A 21,071-nucleotide genomic window follows, 5' to 3' on the forward strand; every position below is an offset into this window, starting at 1 on the left:
TATACCTCTGAATTCTATCAAAATGTTACTTACAAGTAGAGTACCTGAGTAAATGTACTTACACCACTGTTTGCTAAGTAATTTACTTTGAACAGTTGGAGTCTGAAATGTAAACTGTATTTCACCAAGAAAAGAAAGTGATGTGAAGTTTAGGTGGGAGTAACCTTCCCTGGAGCCCTGCAATTGCCCCTGCAAAGAGCTATGCTTTGAGCTGAAATGATAGTACTGTGTCCCTGCAGTGTTTGCTAATGAATAGGGCTAGGTGTGCATGCTCGTGTAAAGCAGGTTACAAAGGGAGTGTTGGTTTAGTGGGCCCTTCAGCCTCTAGCTCAGGCTCGGTCCATGGCTGTCTCAGTTGGTTTACTCCTCTGCTTCTGATCAAGCACACAACGCTCTCTGATTGGTCTGACAGGCTGACCAATCAGAGCGCTGCAGCCCCGCTCCGTACTACTGCTGCGGCTCGGCCTCAACGCGCTCATTCATTGGCTCCTCCGCGCGACTATTCTATATGAATCAGCGCGCCAATTATGCATTACTCCCCATGTTTCCTCTGCTGGGCTTTGTCATATGCCTTAAAGATACAACGAAACGCGAAGCAGCAGCCAATTCGGCAGGACTTCCATAACTCTTTTCAACTTTTCAACACGTTTAGGCTGTGTTTACATACAGGCTCTGCCCCATAAATAGGTTAAATGATAATGGAGTAAAAGACTGTGTTTTAAATTCAGCTTTAAGTCCCCATCTTACTTTTAATCATGTATTTCACCTACAGGAGAGTTTCTTAATAACTTCTAACTCAATGTTTAGATCCATATCCTTTTTGCATTGACCCATAGGTTTGTAATAAACATGGACGCTTTCCGTCGGCCTAGATAGGCGCATACAATTTTTTATAACCTGGTTTATCTGGCTTTAATGGTATTCACTGCAAATCGAATAACGAATCGCACAGCAGGAACTGTGTCTGCATACTGCTCCTGTGTGCTGCAAACAGCACCTTATAGATGCATTTTCAATGAATTGATGCATGGCTGCAGTCTGTCTGTTTGTCCGTGTATGTGTGTGTGTGTGTCCGTCTGTCCGTGTATGTGTGTGTGTGTGTGTGTGTGTGGTGTGGGTGTGTGTGTGTGTGTGTGTGTGTGTGTGTGTGTGTGTGTGTGTGTGTGTGTGTGTGTGTGTGTGTGTGTGTGTGTGTGTGTGTGTGTGTGTGTGTGTGTGTGTGTGTGTGTGTGTTGTGTGTGTGTGTGTGTGTGTGTGTGTGTGGACTCTGCAGGGGGAGAAGTGAATGTATCGCTGAGGAATGTACAGAAAGTCTCCCCGCCCCCAGTTTCAGGACTCCTCGCTATATAGACAAATTCCATAAGGGCAAACTGACACAAAGTTTCAGACTACATCCTATGTGGGAAGATTTCTGTGCAGGAAAAAGAAATTACAAAATCGATCTGGTTAAACATAGTCTAGGGAATTTCTTGAAGGGAAGGAGAAGGGGAGGTAGGATTGTTTAAGTAAAACCCATTGCCCAACTTTAAGCTGCTGGCCTCACTCTAAGAGATAGTATACGTCGCCAAGCGCAAGGCTCTTTCACAAAACCCTTTAGGCTCATTCAATGGATTCTGTTTTCCGGTGAGATTGCTTTATTTCGTATTTATTGCTAGGCGATTCTAATCTATAACAATGTTGTTGTTTTTTTCACTTGAGTTGAAAGCATTAAATCCTCTGAATGACCGCTTCGGACAGAGTCAGGGAACACAGTGGTGAACGCCATGTTGAGGAGAATCTGGAGCCTCTCCAGGAACATTTAGGCTACTGATAGAAACAAGGTTCTTATCGATGTAAATGTAAGGTTTTTTCTTATGTCCAGACATGTGTTTCCTATTTACATCAAGGAGTTTCATTCAGGCTCCAAAACACCAAAAATAGGATGTGTTTTCTTCACAGATTCTCCTGTGTGATGACACCCTTCATCTCATTAGAAAATGGCGGTTTGTGCCCCCTCAAAAACACATGCCAAGGAAGATTCATTTTTAACAGTAAACAACGAGTTAATAAAAACTGCTGGAGTATAGAAATTGTACACATTTTAAAGCCAAAATCTTTGCTATTTTTAAAAGAATAATTCAAGTGGAGGAAATGTAGTATTTTCTCGTTTTCTCGTCACGTATACTTAGATTTTTTAAACAAAAGTCAAATCCTGGAAATTATTAGGAGAAAAAAGTAGACTTAATCTTTATCAACAGTAACAGGAAATATCATTTAAATGAGTGGATATTTTAAAGGCAATTATTGGAGTATTTTCTTTTTTCAAAACAACTCTAAAAAGCTATTAATAGCAGGCAAACATGTACCGTCATGCCATTGTTTGGTTCCACTAGTGGCAAAATCTCTCCCTATTTTTTAAAGTCAAAAATATTTGTTTAATTACAAGTAATTTAATTCAACTCTGCACACACTGCATTCGACATGCTGCAGAGTGTGTAAACTGAACAGATTTACATTTTGATTTGTCTTTATTTGACATTATTTTAACAAATATATATTTTTGTAATAAACATCTGTTGAATTTTTTTTTTTTTATCTAGAAATGACTGCATTTGAATAGTTTTTGAGCATTTGTTGAAATTAACACCACATGTTGAGGCAATGTAAAAAGACTGATGAGAAAGTGGGTGTTTTCACACAGTCACATGAATATTTGCAGATTTAGTCACACATTGCATTTATATCATACTGACTGCATGCATGTATCTGTATTACATGAATAATTCCCTTCATGGCTGCTGTTGTTAGCACTTTAATTGATTAATTACACTGTGATGTTTGTTGAGAAAAGGCTCTTGAAACAACTCAAAAAGAGAAACATGATCTGTTGTGCTTTAAGCTTTTACACCTGTAATTTCCCCTAGATTATGTTTATTGCAAAATAAAGTGCTGGAATGAATAACAATATATATATTGTCTCAAGTGGATTTCTTTGGCATTTCTTTGTTTTAAATACAGCTTTTATTTACTGTATCTGAATCCTAGGGGTTAAGGAGATAATAAACCTGATGATTTTGCTAACTAATTCAGTGAATGAATACACATTACTTGATTTAAAATGTTATGGCAATAAAATTGACTTTTTTGCCACCTGTGTTTCATTATTTGTAATAAAGTCAGAGTAAAACATTGTTAAATTTCAAACAGTTTTTTTAATTGATTCTGAAATATTGCATAGTATTCAAACACACCAGGCTCCAGTTAAAAAAGCATTAAAAACATATTTATTGAACAGTCAATAACTACTTCTTGGTTTACTTCAGACACATTAAAAATAATCTTTAAAGATCAATGCACCAACTCTCCAACAAATGTCATTTTCGGAAAACATCCTCCACTGATTTATATCAAGAATTTAAGATTATCCTAAACTAAAATGATAAGAAGGACTCTGACTGATTAGTAGGATAAAACATGTGCTGTTAATGTTTCTTTTTTAAAGAGTAGCCTCATGTTTACTGCTCAGGACAACTCAGAGGTGGGGAATTCAAGCCTACAGCCCCTCCCGTCAAACCATGTAGAGAACATGAACATGCTGTTGCCTATTAACCTTCAGACATTGTCCTGTACGTTATGAGGGTTCCCTCTTTCTAAATACATAATGTAAAGATAGGTTGCACCTTGTGTGGACCTTTGGCACTCTAAAACCTCAACAGCACAACAACATGAGAACATTTATGGAGAACTGAGAAAAAAGATTGGAAGTAGGGTATTTTATAGAGAATCCCCATGGCTAGATTGCTACAAACATTTTGCTCATGTTCCTGTTTGTTAAAAATGTTTGTTTTCTTTGAACTGGAAAATAATGTACTTTTTTCTACCTTCTTGAATGTGTCAGTGCACATTCTATAGGGGAGATGTTGCTTCATGCAAGCCCAATATCATCAAGCTACAAACCCATTCTGTCCCCTACTGGTCTTCCTGTTGGTAGATGGCCCCTGCCACGAAATACTGTGCAATTTCAGCAAAGACATAAAAAAAAGAAGAGATTTTTCACAACACCTCACAGGCAGCCATAAAATCAAAGGCATTTTTTTTCAACCAGCCCCTCTTCTCTTCATGGAGAGCGGCTAAGAAGCGATTGCACAAGGCTCTAAATTAGTGGACTCAATTTTCATTAAACATTTGAACAGAGGGTAACAGAAATATCAGCTATTAAAATTCACTTAGAAGAAAAATCTACGGTAAAGATTAGCCAGGTTGAAAACACATTAGACGAAGGCTTTGACTGTTGACTCTTTATTGAGAAAGACCTCACACTTTGACCCTTGTATCGTTCCTCAAGAATGATCTTTGAGTCGGTGTGAATAAAGCCATAACTGAGGGGCCCCATGACATGTCAGTGGTGAGTATCAACCCCATTTGAATGGAGGGTCTTATAATTGAGGTTAAGGTCTACAGATAAAGTGCCATCCATTCCTACAGCAGGTTTACTTTTCTGATTAGCCACTCAGCTTTAAGATCCCTACTTTCAACTTTTGGGACATAAACTGATCAACTGTTGATGAAATCTGCATGGTTTTGTTAAGATGCAGAAACATCCAACACAACGTTGTCTCATGTAACCTTTGGTGCATTGTTATCTTTTAGTATCGTAAAGCACACATTCGACTACTTAAGGGTAGTTCTAGTATCTTCATTGTCACATGAATGTAAGGAAATAACTTTGTTGTTCCTGTAAACAGTTTTGAGCTGTACTGTACTGTACCCAATATACTAGCTGTTAATAAACTTTTCAATCAATCAAACAAATACTCAGCAACACTCCAGACCAAACACATTTAATTAGTTGGTTTTCTAACATGTGAACTTTGAATCTTATGTTAAGAAAGCCACCCAATAAAAGCTGGGTAAATGTCCTTCTTTGCATGTTTCATTGGTGTAACCTGAAGAAACACTCACATTTTGGAGAATCTCTTGCTAGCTCAGATTTTCATTGTGTGTATGTGTGAAGATAAACTTAAAATGCACAACGTCCTGGCATTGGTGTTATTCTGTAAAACTCAGCTTGTTTTCCCACTACACCCACTCAACTTAAAGCATCAACTCCCACCTTTATGACAGACCCTTCACTTTGATTTCATGCACGTTAAGTCAGAAAAACACAATGGAAACTTTGAAGTTTTCATATATCTGTATTTCCATACAAAAAAAACAATAACAAATGCAATACATGATAATAAAACTCTGAAAAAACTCAAATGATGACTTCCTTGAACACAAAAAAACAATGAGCAGAGAACCGACCACTGATGCTGGCAACACTTGATCTTACAGTCTGAGTCACCTGTACCGGTGAACTCAGAAAGTACAAGGCAACAAACAATAATCTTTCTTTTTACTGTCCAAAGATTGTTACACGTTAACTAAAACCGGTTGTACAATTAAGTGTTACCATTAATTTATTTTACTAAGACCCAGTTTACTTTCCCCATTATGACAAGAACAGTCATCAGTGCAAGGAAGAAGGATGTATCCTTGTAATTAAAGTGAAGTTGGAAGAAGGGATGCAAGTCTAAGAATAAAGCAAGAGTTGCAGAGTTCTTGGCTCACACTCAACATGGTTGCATCAAAACGTCTAAAAAATTAAGACATCTATTGCATGTAAACAAGAACCATCTGAAACTTAACATTTCTGTTAATATAGACATGCTAATCCAAAATATCCCCATAGAACATCCTGAGGAGTCACACACCATCAATTATTGGAGGGAAGCAGAGTGTTGAAGATGGACCTTAGTATCGCCCTGCAAAAAATAAATTAAAATGTTTTAGTCCAAGGACATGACCGATAAAATCAATATACTTTCATCAGGGATCAATACACACACCTGTTCATATTTGAATATTAAGAGCAGTAAGACAAGCTTCGTACTTTGTGCATTTCTCCTTATACTTACGTGGGCTGTAGGAGCGGGACCGTGAGCGGGACCTGTATCGTTGGTAGTACGGTGATGGAGAGCGTCTGCGACTGCAATGACAATGTCATAAATTAACATCAACGTAAAACTGTAACATTGTATTTGATCTCACAAATGTTAACTCACCTGTACTCACCTATAATCGTACTCTTCATATCTGTCGTAGCCACGTTCGTAGCCACGGTCATAATGCGAGTCTCTCCCCCTCCTGCTGCTGCTGCCGCCGCCACCACCATCCCTACCACCTCCATCTCTACCTCCATCCCTACCACCCCCATCCCTACTACCACCTTCCCTACTACCTCCTCCATCCCTACTACCACCTTCCCTCCCTCCTCCTCCTCCTCCCCCACCACTGCTGCTGCCGCTGCCACCGTTGCTGTTCAAAGAAAGAAAGAAATAAAGGCATGACGTTTAGGCATCTTATCTCTTGAGAAACACAGCACCATGTCAAACTGATATGAATTGTAACAAATCACAAATTAGTTTCAAGAAAGGATGCAAACAGGATACAGAAATTACAGGAGCTATGACGTCAGAACATTTCGCCATTCCTGTTTTGTTTTCAACTTTCAATACCTTTATTGTCATGATACAAGGTAATCAAAGCTGCAGTAGTGTCTGCTGCAAATGGTGATTCACATTGAAGACGTATCCCATATTTACGAGGAATAAATAAGCAAAAAGGTAATGAAACGGCACAAAATTAAAGCTTTATGAAGTCAAATAATATCTATAAAATACATGTGCAAAACCTCATTAGCAGCAGAAACGCCTTCTGTATTCGGGTGCTAACTCCTAATGGATAAAAACTACATTTATGGATCTTATGGAGTTCACCCATTTAATAAATATTCATTTCCACCCACAACGTTTTTAAGACGCAACAAAGTGGACTCACTGAGTTGGCCGGCCCATGTAGATGCCTGGTGTGGGGGTGTGAGCACGCTTAGTAATGGAAAAGTCCACTCTGATGCGCCTCCCGTCCAGCTCCATGCCATTGGCTCGCTCCATCGCCTAAGGGATACAGGAAAAGGGAGGAGAAGGCAGAGATGTTATCACATTATTGTCAGCTTTTTGCTACATATCATTGATTCACAAAGGCCCCCCATCATCATTACATTTAGCTCCGAGGCATGACTGCAAGGGGAGGGAATTTGTAGCAAGGCAGACACCTAGTGGCGTACTTGTGCAATCACACAAATAAAAAAACATTTTTTTATATATATATATTTGGACCCGTGTGGCAATACTTTAAAAAAAGACCAAACGGTGACAATAGGCAATGAACAATACTTGGACTAGACTTTTAAATTACTTAATATTTATACTGCTTGTTTTCATGATCTACAGCCATGACACTTTTTGCCTAAGCCATCTTATCAGTAAGATATATAACACCAGATAAAAGCAATAAACCACTTTACAAGACAGAAAACAAATGAGGCACAGGACCAGGGATGAAGATTATAATGCATTAAAGGAAAAAACTAATCCACAAACATTCCCCACACCTCTTTGGAATCATCGATTCGCTCGTAGTATACGAAGGCGAAGCCTCGGGAGCGTCCTGTGCGCTGGTCGTACACCACGTTGACCCCCGCCAGAGGGCCGTGGCGTGAAAACACCTCCCGCAGGTCCCGCTCTGTGGTGTAGAGGCTCAGGCCAAACACCCCCAAACATTTGCTGGGGTCAGGGTTCGCCTGGAAGAGTCAACAAGAGGGTAGGAGTTGACAACATTGTGGCTTATTGCATCTACTTCTTCTTGTGATTTGAGTACAAAATCCATTCCTTGATTTAAAACGTTATTTTTCATGCAGACAGCCGTATTGTGTGCATTGGATCCACGAGACACAATTCTGTAAAATAATATATTTTAGAGCTTAAGCAAAAATAATAATATCGCACCAATAGAATATTATGGATGTATTAACAGACCTAAAAATACTGCTAATAGGTAGCTTCAGATTATGAGTACAACTACTGTAGTTAGACATTTTTACAACTGGATACCAAAACTTTTCCCTTCAAACATCTCCAGATATCCCTTAAAAGGAATAGTTGGATGTTATAAAATGGGGTTAAATTAGTACGTGTTAAGATGAAAGTCCAAGAAAGAGTTTGGACAAACACCTAGGACAAGGACCTACTCAAGAGCAAAGCATTGCAGGGACAGCGGCAAAAGTATTCTAGCCACCTAAAAAGTAATCAGTTGTTTGTTTATTTATGGCGCGTTTCCACTGCAGCGGGTAGCTCGCTTTAAGCGTGCCGAGCCGTGCGGGGCCCGTTTTTGGTTGCGTTTCCACTTGGCCTAGTATCGACTAGTGGGTCCTAATTCACAGTTTTTCTGGCCCCACAAAATCGTGGTTCTTGAGCCAGGAACAACCAGGCTGAGTCGGGCTGAGTATGCTAAACTAGAGAGAGAATCGCTGGCAAGGGGGCTACAACTACAACAAGATGAACATATTTGACTGTGATTTAATTGTAATACAGGTTTCAAAATGATGCCGAATTAACAACATACTGATACCGATTAGTAAAAACCATGAATTAATGCTTTGACAAGTCTGCAGACAGACGGCAGGCGAAAAACCTTTTTAAAATGCTTGTTTTCTAAATGGAGCTTGGCTAAGCTAACGTTATATATGCTCTGACCGTCCACACTCACAACAACGGCCTATACAGACATAAATAAACCAGCGACTGTATTCGCCATGACACAGTCTGTGGTTTGTACTTGTTTAACTTTTGTCTAGTTTCTGAACAGATATGAGGAGCTGTGAGCTCTGAGGGCTAACAGCTAACGGCTGTGTTGTTTTTCTGGGGCTCCGCCTACACTGCGTTACTATAGTAACTACCCCAGTTCCTAAACTGTAATGGAAGCGCAGCATTAAAGTGAGCCGGGCCTAATAAGGCCTAACCAAACCGAGCGAGGCCTGCAGTGGAAATGCGCCATTAGACTGCTTTGCCGTCAGAGACCTTTCTGATAGGTGGATAGAATACGTTTTGCTTACCCCATCGTCAAAAGCAGTACATTGTTTATACTCTGTGCAGTAACTCCGGTGTTATTCTCCACTCTGGTGGCGTGCAAACCATCCTCTGTGGGTTAAACACTGACAATGGATAAGTCGCTCGTAAACCCCCACTTCAAAACATCTGAACTATTACCTTTCAAAAAGGATGCCCCAGGAAGAATCAAACATGTCCAAAACCATTTTACTTGTCTATTGTTTACTTTGCAAATCTCACTTAATTCCTGCTTTGTATTATCACAAGAAAAGCTGCAGTGCACTGTAAACATTGTTGATATTACACCAACTGAGGTCTAACATGCGTCTTACAATGTCCCGCCCTGATTTATTACTAAACATCAAGGTTGATTGAAGTGCAAAACAGAAATAATCTTGCATTTCCCCTCAGCAGTTGGATAAAACCTATTGAAGATTAGTTGCAAAATATCAGTTATGAGAACATTTACGATGGCAACTTAATTTAATATATTTAGTACATTATGTGTATCAATTCACATGTTGCTAGCTATTGAAAAATGAAGAAACCCATGCATGGCTTATGCCTGAAATACAAATAATCAAAGCAGTTTGTGATACACATTAGGCACCTCGCCCCACAAACAAACATTGCCCAACATATATCAGAATGTCTAAATACCCTAACATCTCCATCTGCGCCTTGAGTAGCTGCTTCTTTTGGGAAGTCATGGCTCTGTTGATATAATGACAGGAAAATAAGGGTTATTACGTGTGTGGTTTCCCAAAGCATTAACCACAGTCATCAGGGGAAAACACACTCGCATCAAAGGAATGACAAATGTACTGGCTTTTGATTTTGAACGGTTACTTAAAATCATATAATCCTTGTAATTATGTTCAATAAATCAACTTAAAGCCATATGGAAAATGACTTAAGTTAGATCATCCTCATAATCACAAAAACAATTTGCTTAAACCCCATTAAACATACTGGAATCCCTCTACCTTACATCTTATAAAGAGACAAAAGCAACATGGTGAGAGTCGGTTCTTTCTTCCTGTACAATTTCCAGGCTTTGTTCTTCACTTCTCTACGATGGGAGTGAGCTAGACATTTATTCAACATGAACAGTCCTATATGGTCCCATCTCTACTTGCAGGTACGATATCTTTCATAATAAAAGTCTCTCTTAACAAAACATTTGGAGCCTGACACATCGTGTATTAACCCTTTAAGTAACAGGTCCTAGAAGATATGGTCATATCCTCACTAATTAAGATGTGGAGTAGACATATGTCCACAACTAGTGGACTGCAGATGAAAATGAGCTATAATCTGGCATAATTAATATCTTCTCTTTGCTGAGATTAATGTATTTGTATCCTAGTCCTTGTTGAAATAAAAACACAATAATAAAAAAATAAAAGTGTTCAATATGTCAGTGTTTACTAGTGCTGTAGCGACGCGTTGACTTCAAAATATCGTCGACGACATATTTCCGCGTCGACGCGTCGCCACACACACGTGGGTCACCCAAAGCAACAAGCAGTTCGCAATCGCACTTCAAACACAATGGAGACTGAAACGGCTACCACCTCCTCCTCACAGGATTGCGCACGAAGCCCCCAAACGAAAACATCTCGCCCTAGGTCTTCAAAAGCATGGGAATATTTTAAAGTTAGTCCAAAACGCAAAGATATTTATATATTTATATCTCACTGAGACGGCTGCATAGCCTAGCAGAAGCAGCAGCTAGCTGTGGTGGCTACCATTAGCAGCTAGCATTTGCTCTCCGATTTTTTACATAAAATGGAATTATGGATTATAAATTCAATCATTTTTTTATACATAGACGTTAAAAACCTATGGATTAACCGATTCAGCCGCGTTTTTTCTCATTTTAATGCCATTGAACACGTCTTTTGATCAGATTGACAGCTACGGTGGTGAGACGATCTCCCTAGAAGCTCTGTGAAGGTACGTGTTGTGATGACTGTATTTGCTTCCCCTGTCGCGAGTCCGGATCACTCAGTGATGATACTATATACCTACATAATCTGTGGAGTCTCAGTTTTAATCGGATATATTGTATGTGCAGCTACGATAAGTAATAAGGGTACTTTTATCTTGAGTTCTGTGCCAATGTCCGTTAGCATTTTTCGCTCAGGGGTCATTTAGATGCTTCTTATGAGACTTGTGTTTTGTTTTGGTAAACATGGTTTGTATCGTCAGTTAGCTGAGATTATTTCCGTTAATCTGGTATAACACATTAATAGGTTCTTAAATATTAAGATCCCCTGAGACACAGTATCGTGAAAAAAAAATGTTACATTACGTTTTTTATGAATTGAACAACAGAAAAATAATCGTTAGATTAGTCGACTAATCGATCAAATAATCGGCCGATTAATCGTTTTCAAAATAATCGTTTCCCCCCAGCACTAGTGTTTACATCTGGTAAATGTGTCTGAGCATGAAAAAGTGATTTCTGTTTCTCTTCCAAGATTTCAATGTACCCTGCCCACTTCAGATCTTGTCACATGTACCTTGCTGCCAGATGGCCGGCGCCTGCTGGAATTGGGGGAAGCGCTGGGGCTCTTCTTGCGGCGGTACTCTTGGCTGTAGGAGCGAGAGCGGGACTTCCTCCGGTTGGAATAGGACCGAGAGCGCGAGCGGCGGTTTGAGTGCCGCCTCGAACGAGACCTGAAACGGAAGAAACAAATGAAGAGAGGTGTAAAAGTATATTGTAATATATAGGAGCATATTTCAGCCAGTAATGAGCATTTATTCGTTTTATAAAATGTGATCACAAGGGATCTCATTAAATATCAACGTACCTAGATTTTGACCGAGAGCGGGATCTGGACTCGGAGCGCTTGGTGGCCCGGGCGGGGCTGTGGGAGCGTGACCTGCTGCCCGACTTGGCCCTAGCCGGACTCCCACGATCCGATTTAGACGGGGAGCGTGACCCCTGTAGCGATAGCAGAATGTCAACCACTTTTTCGTGGACAAAATCATGTATTTCTTAACACAGAAAACATAAATAAGCACAAAGAAGTGTGGTAGAGTATGTTGGACACATACAGTACACCTGTCTAAATCGTATAGCTTATGTACTGTGGAGAAAAGGGTTAGTAATCTTAGATCTCCAATTTAAATATATTTGGCTTGTGGCCAATTGTTAACCATTAAAGAAAAGTAAATGACTGGTCTATTTTCATGTCCACCTGGGCAATCAAGCGATAAACAAGACATGCATTTTCTAATTAAAAAAGGAAGCATAGTAAAGAGAAGACAGGTTGACACAAACAGTATATTTACTTAACCTAGGGACACATTCATTCTTCCAGATTCTTTACACCCTTCTCCCTTTTCTCAGGATTTCTATCCTTCTTCGTTCTTCTTTTTTCAGTTTTCTGATTCCAGGTCTGTTTTTCATCTCTTCCACCCAAACTGTAACCAGTTTCATTTTAGCCATTACACTGCAAGCGCCCTTATCTGACACCATTCTTCCGTCACATTGTCTCCCTTTCCACTTCTATGTTCTGCTCTGTACATGTTTTCATTAGCCTTCTTTTATCTTGAATTTTTTCTTCATCATTCTTGGATAAAACTCTTCAAATCCTTCACGGTCAATAACCTTAATGAAAAAAGAACATTCAATAAAATTAAGATCATAGGTTTGAGAATAGTTTAAATGAAATTAAAAAAAAAAGGAACACTGAATGCAGTAAAATTACATTGTTGCTACATTAAGTTGAAATATTCCAGAAATCAAGTAAATGAGAAAAGAAACAATGTAAACTAAATGATTACAAGTAAAAAGCTCAGATAATGAATAATAGCGAAGTTTCCATTTGCTAAATAAGAGCAAGAAAGCAGGGAAGGAAGAGATGCTTAGGACTAAAGTTACTTCATATATAATGTATTAATAGATCAGGACAAACACATATTTCATTTGCCTGAGTGCAGTGATGTGAAGAAACTAACTTAATTTACTGTACTTAAGTACATTTTGAGAGACTAGTACTTGTGTTGTTGGAATGTTTTGCTACTTTGTACTTCTACCCCACAACACTTCAGAGGTAAATAGTGTACTTGTACTCCATAACAATTAGTTATTATCTTTAGTTACTTTGCAGATTTGGTTTGATGATGTAACCCTAACCAAATCTACATCAAGAAAAACAAATATAAAGGTTGCCATATTCAGTACAATAATCGCTGCAGCCGTGATATTTGAAGATGAGTACTTCGTCGTGGATAACTCGTATTTAATTGTATAGGCAAAGGATATAGGTGCGATATATTTTACTCACATGGTAACCAATGGGAGAAGTTGCAAATACCCAGAGGTGGGAAGTAACTAAGTACATTTACTCGAGTACAAATTTGAGATAATTTAACTTTACTTGAGTATTTCCATTGTATGCTACTTTGTACTCCTGCTCCAATAACTAGACTAACTCTTAAAGTCACAATGACCAAATTATTTTAAAAGTTTACAAAAAGTAAATCAGAACTTTGTCTACTACAATAAAATGCTTCTTGATGCAAACATATCATCTAGAAACCTCTCATTTATAAATACTCTTGTATACTAACATGAAGGCAATTGTTCTGCACAATGATTACATTTACTTGTTATACCGTAAGTACAAATAGTACTTTTACTTAAGATTTTGAATGCAGGCCTTTTACTTGTAATGAAGTTATTTGACAATAAGGTACTTTTACTCGAGTAAAGCATCTGAATATTTCTTCCCCCACTAAAACTACAAAAAGGTCTAACCACGTTTATTTTTAAGCTAACGACAACTAGCATGCTAGCGAGCATTGCAGGAGGCTGTTTGGAGCCTTTTACCTAGCAGACGTTTCAGAATACTTTGTTAATGTTAAACCACAACACGTATTAGCCTTTCAGGTAACGTTAACCTAAACAAAATAGTGTAATGTCCTAAGCTATTAAGTTAGCTGTTACATTAGCTCCATTAGTGGTTGCTAATCGACAGCCACACGGAAGGAACAGGAAGAAAAGAAAGACAGATATTTTTGTACCATTCGATGTGATTACTTACCCGTCGCTCGTAGTTTCCATCCTCAATATCACTCATTGTTCAGTTTGTAGCTAAAGCAAACGAGTACTTTGATAGCAGCACTGAGGTATAACACAATGATTTGTTGTGGCCGCTTATTAGCTAGAAGATGGCGCGGGACCTCGGTAGTATGTTTATGTACGGCAGAATACGACGTCACTTCCTGTCTCGTCTCCCGCGTCCCCTTGATGCAAAAACAAGGTACTTGAACGTTTCATAAACCTTTTCAACATTGCCAGCGGTGGAAGTAGCAACACTACATTATACAAATAAACCAATTAAAATGAAGTCTTCCACTACATATAATAGAGAATTACCTATTCAGTAGGATATTCATCGTGTTTACAAAGGGCCCTGGATATAATGTAGTTTAGTACAACACCATCACAAACTATGATCTGAATGAATGGTACAAATTACTAGAACATTAACATCCCAATGACAAACTCAACATATTAAAAGTAAAATTAATAAATAGACCTAATTCAGAACTCGGAATAAAGAGGCCACTGAGTGTATATTAAAATGACAAGGTATAGCATCTACATGTTGATGCTGGTTTATATTTGGCTAGATTAAACCCTGTTGGGTTGCTTTATCTTTAAACATATAAACTGACAATGTTCTTATGTTAAATCGGTGACCTCCAAATTGTATTGTATTTACATAAAGGAAAAGCAGTCGACAAGAAGTTAAGGTAGCATACAATGGAAATCCTCAGCAAAAGTGCCATGAAATTGTACTCTGGAAGTTCTCGAGTAGATGTTATTTTTCACCACAGTAGACATTATTTAGTTGGTAAATTATAACCTCAGGGTTTTGTAGTGTGGTCAGTTGCATTTAATGAACTGAAAACTTGTGTATTGTGTATTCACTCATACATTCACAACCCCCTCATGAAAGCCTGTGTGATTCACAGGCTGAATATATGGATAAAGGCAAAACAAAATCTTGATTAATTGTCTAAGCATATATTTCCCATGACATTTAAATGTTGAATAACAACAGGAGTGGAGTTAAACGAGGGGAGAACTATTTCTTTCCATAAGGTCAATTTATTAATGAAGCCATCTCACAGCAGCTCACTGGCTCTACATCTTTCAACGTATGCATTATGAAGCAAAGTACATTTATGACATTACCCGATGCAGAAAGAGTCATACCACAGTTGGACAATCCAGTCTAAAGGCCTTGATTCATATTGTCTGTAATGTAAAAGCAACATTGTGATACATTTCCCCCTCCTACAGTATTTCACCAACATTGACTTTGTCTCATACAATCCCCAAGTAGTATCGATCAAAGCATTGTCTATATTCTTCCCAGACCCATGTTAATGAGCACCATGATGTGTAAAATAAAGATCTATTTCCTCTGGGCAGGCACCAGAGTATATTGGTATAATGGAAGCCATACTCAGGAGGAATATTCAAGAGCCGGATGTCTCACATTCTAAAATATCCATCAAGTCAATGTTGGGCGAGCCCAGTATTTTTAGAAAACCTCTGTAGAGTCACAGTACAACATGAACCCTGAACATGTGTAAGCAGTATGTCAGTCATCTTAACAGCACTAAAGGGCTAAAAACTGACTACACAGTACATTCAATCTGCTACACATCTTAGTTTAAACATTTTCTCAACACTGGGCAAGGGAACCATAGGATTTCAACAAGACACGGCACACTCATGTTTACAGTAGCAAAATAGGCATCATCCATTTAAATTCAGCATAAACCTCAAACTGTCTTGCAGCAATTGTAAATACACAACTATCCTGCCTGCAGATGGAGTGCAAATAACATTCTTTGGATTATCTCTTATAGGCAAACTATTCATTATTCTTAAGACTATGAGTAAGCTATAAGTAGAATCTAATTAACAACCGCACCAGCTAAACTGACAATACAGCTATTCCTAACTATCATGAGTGTGCTGCTTAGTTCAGCATTTAGATATATGTAAGCAGTATTGTAAAATAGACTTCCATGTAGATAGGGGAGTATTTCAAGCCACTTTTATGATAAAGCATAATCATGTGAATCTGGTTCAGCTCCAAGAGTATTTATACCTCTCTGCTTTTGCTTAAACAGTCATAGGATTCAGATATGGCATTATTGAAAAAATGCTAAAGATCTAAGCCAAAATAAATCAGCAATGAGAATATAAAAATAAATAAACATCAGCATATGATAGTACAGAGCCTTAAGAAGTGCTCCTTCCTTCTGAGTTGGCTGAACATTTCTAAGAAGCATCCCACTTTGTATTTTTCCGGATGTCCGTATGTCTTTCTATTGCTTTTCATTGGTCTGATGCAGTAACATCAGAGATAAACGCTGGAAAAGTGTGATGTGCTCAAAATAAAAAAATCAATACGTCTTTCAAGACTATGCTCCTTGATGTGGCCGAGGCCTATTAGGGATGTGTGGGTGAAGGCGTGACATCCCTGGGTGGCTGCCAGGTGTCTCCTGCTTTGAGGATTTCTGTAGGGCGGCGGCCACAGAGTCAAGGATGCCCCCTGCTGTGTGGGAGGTGTTAGTGGAAGAGGCATTGACCGCCAAGTCAATTTTCCCCTCTAGTTTGACCAGCCGTGTCAAAATGTCTTCCAGTAGCACAGCGATAGTCCTCTTCAGGTCAGCTGTGTGAAAGGGAATGAGATGGAGGGAAAACACAAGTAAGAAATCGATACTTGGGTATTCTTTAGAACACAAAAGTTCCTACACAGGTCTAAGCAGATAATTGTATGTGCAGGAAATAGCACCAACATATCGAACACCATTCCTGATTTCCTCTTGAAAGCTTACCGTAACCAGCCATGGAGGTTCCCTGCAGCCCTCCTGGTGCATTCTGGTTCTCCTCGGTCAGGACCTTGACGTATCGCCGGCTGAGCTCCAGGATCTGCTCACGTAGCTCGGCACTGCTCTGATGGCGAGGCTGCTGCATAGTGTAGCGTAACAGCATAAGTCCCCACGCCAGGCCGAATACCATCAGCAGCACACTCAGCTTCTGAGACATATTCCTACCCAGCATGGTACTGGGGAGAGAGAAGCAGAGTTGCAGAGGCCCGGTGTGAGGCTGAAGGTCTTTTTTCGGGTGCGGATGTACCAATAAATTGATAGGGGGATAATTGCTTTATTCCTGCAGGGAGATTTTTATTTTCAGCTCAGTGTATCTGCAGAGGTCAGTGTTCAAAGTCCACTGCAAAGCATTCCAAGAGCGGAATTCAGTGCCTCCCTCAAGTTAACTCCAGCAGGATATGTGCTTGCATTATACCCGTACAGCAACAGAAGTTTCTCTAACCACAAAAGGCATCCTGCCCCCCCCCCCCCCCTCAGAGGAGATGAGAAAGTTTGAGCAACAGCAGAGGACAGGAAGTAGAACCAGAAGGAAAGACACCCACACAGGCAGTCAGGGATTTGTAGAAAGGTGCTTTGGTTGCAAGATGTCTATCACCAAATCACCAATGCAGAATGGGTGTTGAGGCAGAGGGTTCGCAGGCATTGTTGTCTGTGTGGGAAAAGTAGAAGAAAGACAGGAGAGATACAATTAGCGGCAAGAAAATAAATACATAAAGACAATTGTTACAGCCATCTTTTAGAGATTTATTTAACAAAGAATTATTTCGAAACAATAGTCAACCATTTTTTTGTTTAAATAAATGCCTGTTAAATCACTATTGCCAAATGTGGCAACACAATTGTGACTGAGCGTTTATCCCACTGATGAAAGTATTGCAATATTTATATATTTGTAGTATTACAAACTGTGGGGACATTCCAGGGGGAAATGCTGTGTTAGGCTACTGCTAATACTTATCATTCTGATGCAGCTTTACAATAAACTGGCTTAACACAACTTGACTTTTATTTGGAAGTATAGTAGTCACAGGAGACGCAGTCATTTTGAGTATTTGTTCTATATTGCAGGGTGTTAACACAACAGTCGTGAGCAACCACAATAAAGCTGTTAGCTAAAGAGCAGCAGGAAACACACCTTTGAAATCTCCAGGGAGGTAACCAACTGCTTTCACTTTCAATGTGAAGGCTATGCAAGATAAAATCACCAGAACCGCGGTCTGATTTTATCCTGCGTATCTTGAGTCTGCACACAGAGCCCACAGTATTTTGGGAACTAAGTATTTGTTCTCACCATTAGTAAATATGATTTCGACAAGACTGACATCTTAAGGATTGCCACATCAAGTTGCTAGATATGTGAAATATCATGAAATGGAAAATAATTACGTTCTAACACATATCAAAAACCACTAAAAGGGTCTTTTCTGTAGCACTACAGTAGCTTCTTCAAAGCCCTGTTGAGCATTGTGGTTATTTATCATAATGCCTGGGGAGATTTCTGTGTAGATAAATGCAAGATTTTCTAACAGACACCACATAATTTATTTTTAAAGATTATTTTCTGTCACTCTGGCTCAGGGGGCTCTACAGCACATTCATCAGCAGTTGTTTGTAGCCCAGAAACCTGATTACCAGTTTAGAGTTCATGGGACCCACTTTGCAGCCCCAGGTATGAGACACAGCAACAGTCAGAGGCACAGAGGGCATTCAGTCCCTAATCCGACCTCCACAATGGTTATTTGACTGACAAATAGGCTGTGAGAGCACATGCAGGGGGAATTAGGCTATCATTTGTCAGTTTTCGCAACTTTGTCACAGAGTTCATTATCCCCCCTCTGCCTTTCTTGGGTGTTGTTGTGTCACTTCCTATGGAGGTCAGAGAAGGGACAGTGAATGAGGGAATCAATTATGAAAAGAAAGGTAACAGAATACGTTCCGCAATGCATCCCAGTATCTATCCGCACACACACACATCTCATTTCAATGACCTGCAGGTTACTGTGAATAAGCAGCCAAAAGAGTAAAGAGGAAATAGAAAGCCAGGTGTGGAGAGATGATCAAAGTAACAGTTGAAACTGCCATGATGATGAAGCAAAACACATTGTGACAAATAATGAGAGCTCTGCAACCCTCTTTAGTCCCAGTATGCAGCTGAATTCTTTAAAACTTTAAAAGTGAGAAATCGGTTTTCATTATATGATTATATGAAACAACACACCCAATGCATGAGACCATGCAGCATCAGGTTCAAATAATATTTATTATATTATAATATTTCAAGCTGGAGGGATTTTTCTGTGCCATGCTAGAAAGTTATGGGAGCTATTTCAGCCCCAGGGGAAATACACGAGAATCATTTTCTGTGTGCCCTTTGGATGTCTGGCAAACAATCACACCTTTCTTGCTTAATCCTAAAGTTGACACTTGATAACATCTATAAGAGTTTTGGTATGCTGTCTTATGTCAGGCTATTCACAATCACTGTTCCATGGAAAGACACAAGTTAGGCCAATGCTTCAGACAATGAATGTTCCACTTCCACTAGAGAACTGTTTAGATATAGTGTACATAATGGAAGGGTTCACACTGATAAGGCACACATTGTTAGTCAAAACACCTTATCTAGGGGTTAAATATTGACCACATCAGCTGTCACGTGGCTTTCACCAGATGGCTGACTGGGCAAGATTTAATCAGTGGATAGAGTATAAAGTAAAAACAATAAAGTTAACAATGTTAGGGTGTGGGAGGAAATAAATATGAAGACGTACATATTATGCAAGCTATGCTACTGCAACACAGTACAAACCCAAAGACTGACAACTTGGCAAATGTTGACTTACTTAACCTTACACTGTTGAGGAACCTGTGATTCAAATCTTTCATACAATACATAACTGTAGTTGTGCATTTGTTATGACAATAATGCATTCATGTGTTCATCACTTCAATTATGCACTTAACAAAGGTGGGGTTTATTTAATTTACTTTGCATACTACTGGGTAAAACATATAATAATGTATTAGTTCATTTATATTTTGTATTAATAATCTATATCTGCAAATTAACTAAATCTGTAAATTAAATGTAGTGAAGAAAGAAGTGTAATGTTTGCCTACCAAATGTAGTAGATACAAAGAGTACAAAGTAGCAGAACATGAAAATACTCAAGCAGATCACCTCATTGTTTCCCCTCAAGTAGAGTACTTGAGTAAATGTACTTTGTTAGTTTACACCACTGTTAAAACGTAATCGACATAAATTACAAAGTGACTACTTTAGCATACAGTTCAAGGCTTTACTACCTACCATAGTTAAAAATAAATAAAAATGTAAGCAGTAGCTCATGCTAAATTGAAGCTATTCCAGATTCCACTCAAATTTTAGCTCGACATATTAGGTCGCAACGCTTAAACTCAACCGAAAGGCTAAGTATCATTCGCAAATTGCACCAAAAATCGATTATTTACCCCAGTGCGTTGTCTGAGAAGCTACCTTTAGCAGGAATGACCAGGGACGATGCGCCTGAGAGCTCCAGCTGCTTCCTCTGGCTGACACTGAATGATGCTTGTTGTTTGGCAATCCTAGACTGTCGTTGCTGTCGCTGGGGAAAATATCTGGAGGAATATGTCTCCGGTAATAAGGTTAGCTGCCGAGCTTCATGTTGAGGTGTCCGCTCACACTGTCAGTCATTTCGGCTTCTCTTACTGTCCCGAAAACGACGAGGTCCTAGCAAGCAAAAGTCGGTAGCTAGAATTTTAAGCATGCGACTGTGCAGACTGTCATGGATCCCCCGAACGTTTACGGTTTGCGTCATTTCTACGGCATTGTGGGAAATGTAGTTTTTTTTTGTTACTGCTTGTTCGCTCTCTAATCCTGTATTTAATCCAACAAATACGTAGAAACGAAAAGTACTAGACAGGTAAACTGTTAAACTAAACTTAATCAGTTTTATTCATAAAAAGACAATGGCTGACTCCAAACCCAATGTTGAACATTTTTACAAAGAATTAAGACAAAATAGTAGCGCACATTTTTTTAAATAAAAAGACAATCAAAATGTGTGTATTTAATACATATTTGACGAAGGTACGTTTTAACCGTTTGTTTTTTCGTTCTAATTGAAAAATTAGAACGTTTTTTTGTTTTTCAATTTTGCCCCAAAA

At 39.0% G+C, this 21,071-nt stretch overlaps 2 protein-coding genes across 9 annotated transcripts; both read right to left on the reverse strand.

Moving 5' to 3' along the window:
• Positions 1–5,154: 5,154 nt before the first annotated feature.
• Positions 5,155–14,195, reverse strand: tra2a (transformer 2 alpha homolog). Its single transcript, XM_034241108.1, has 9 exons — positions 14,030–14,195; positions 11,789–11,922; positions 11,498–11,654; positions 9,630–9,683; positions 7,475–7,663; positions 6,862–6,977; positions 6,097–6,339; positions 5,940–6,010; positions 5,155–5,786 (listed from the first exon to the last, which is right to left on the reverse strand). The coding sequence occupies exons 1-9, from the start codon at positions 14,063–14,065 to the stop codon at positions 5,776–5,778; spliced, it is 1,011 nt and encodes a 336-aa protein (XP_034096999.1). The 5' UTR covers positions 14,066–14,195; the 3' UTR covers positions 5,155–5,775.
• An 868-nt stretch (positions 14,196–15,063) lies between these two features.
• Positions 15,064–20,710, reverse strand: ccdc126 (coiled-coil domain containing 126). Of its 8 annotated transcripts, none has more exons than XM_034241086.1 (4): positions 20,401–20,710; positions 17,447–17,553; positions 16,851–17,080; positions 15,064–16,684 (listed from the first exon to the last, which is right to left on the reverse strand). In XM_034241086.1, exons 3-4 carry the CDS (start codon positions 17,074–17,076, stop codon positions 16,434–16,436), a joined length of 477 nt encoding a protein of 158 aa, XP_034096977.1. In that variant the 5' UTR covers positions 17,077–17,080; positions 17,447–17,553; positions 20,401–20,710; the 3' UTR covers positions 15,064–16,433. The 8 variants fall into 8 exon arrangements, with proteins under 8 accessions (XP_034096977.1, XP_034096975.1, XP_034096978.1 ...); XM_034241084.1 differs by having other exon boundaries at positions 20,376–20,710; XM_034241087.1 differs by lacking the exon at positions 20,401–20,710 and adding an exon at positions 20,215–20,342.
• Positions 20,711–21,071: the final 361 nt, after the last annotated feature.

The sequence above is a fragment of the Gymnodraco acuticeps genome, unplaced genomic scaffold, assembly GCF_902827175.1.
Source record: "Gymnodraco acuticeps unplaced genomic scaffold, fGymAcu1.1, whole genome shotgun sequence".
Classification (NCBI taxonomy): Eukaryota; Metazoa; Chordata; class Actinopteri; order Perciformes; family Bathydraconidae; genus Gymnodraco; species Gymnodraco acuticeps.

What these genes read in the sequence shown, in the direction of transcription:
- tra2a (XM_034241108.1), bottom strand. Translation starts at nt 14,065, where the DNA reads ATGAGTGATATTGAGGATGGAAACTACGAGCGACGG. An exon ending in CGCTCTCGGTCAAAATCTAG is followed by an intron (nt 11,655 to 11,788) that starts GTACGTTGATAT and finishes CTTCCGTTTCAG; the next exon opens with GTCTCGTTCGAGGCGGCACT. An exon ending in GAATCGATGATTCCAAAGAG is followed by an intron (nt 6,978 to 7,474) that starts GTGTGGGGAATG and finishes TGTATCCCTTAG; the next exon opens with GCGATGGAGCGAGCCAATGG.
- ccdc126 (XM_034241089.1), bottom strand. Translation starts at nt 17,076, where the DNA reads ATGCTGGGTAGGAATATGTCTCAGAAGCTGAGTGTGCTGCTGATGGTA. An exon ending in AACCTCCATGGCTGGTTACG is followed by an intron (nt 16,685 to 16,850) that starts GTAAGCTTTCAA and finishes CCTTTCACACAG; the next exon opens with CTGACCTGAAGAGGACTATC.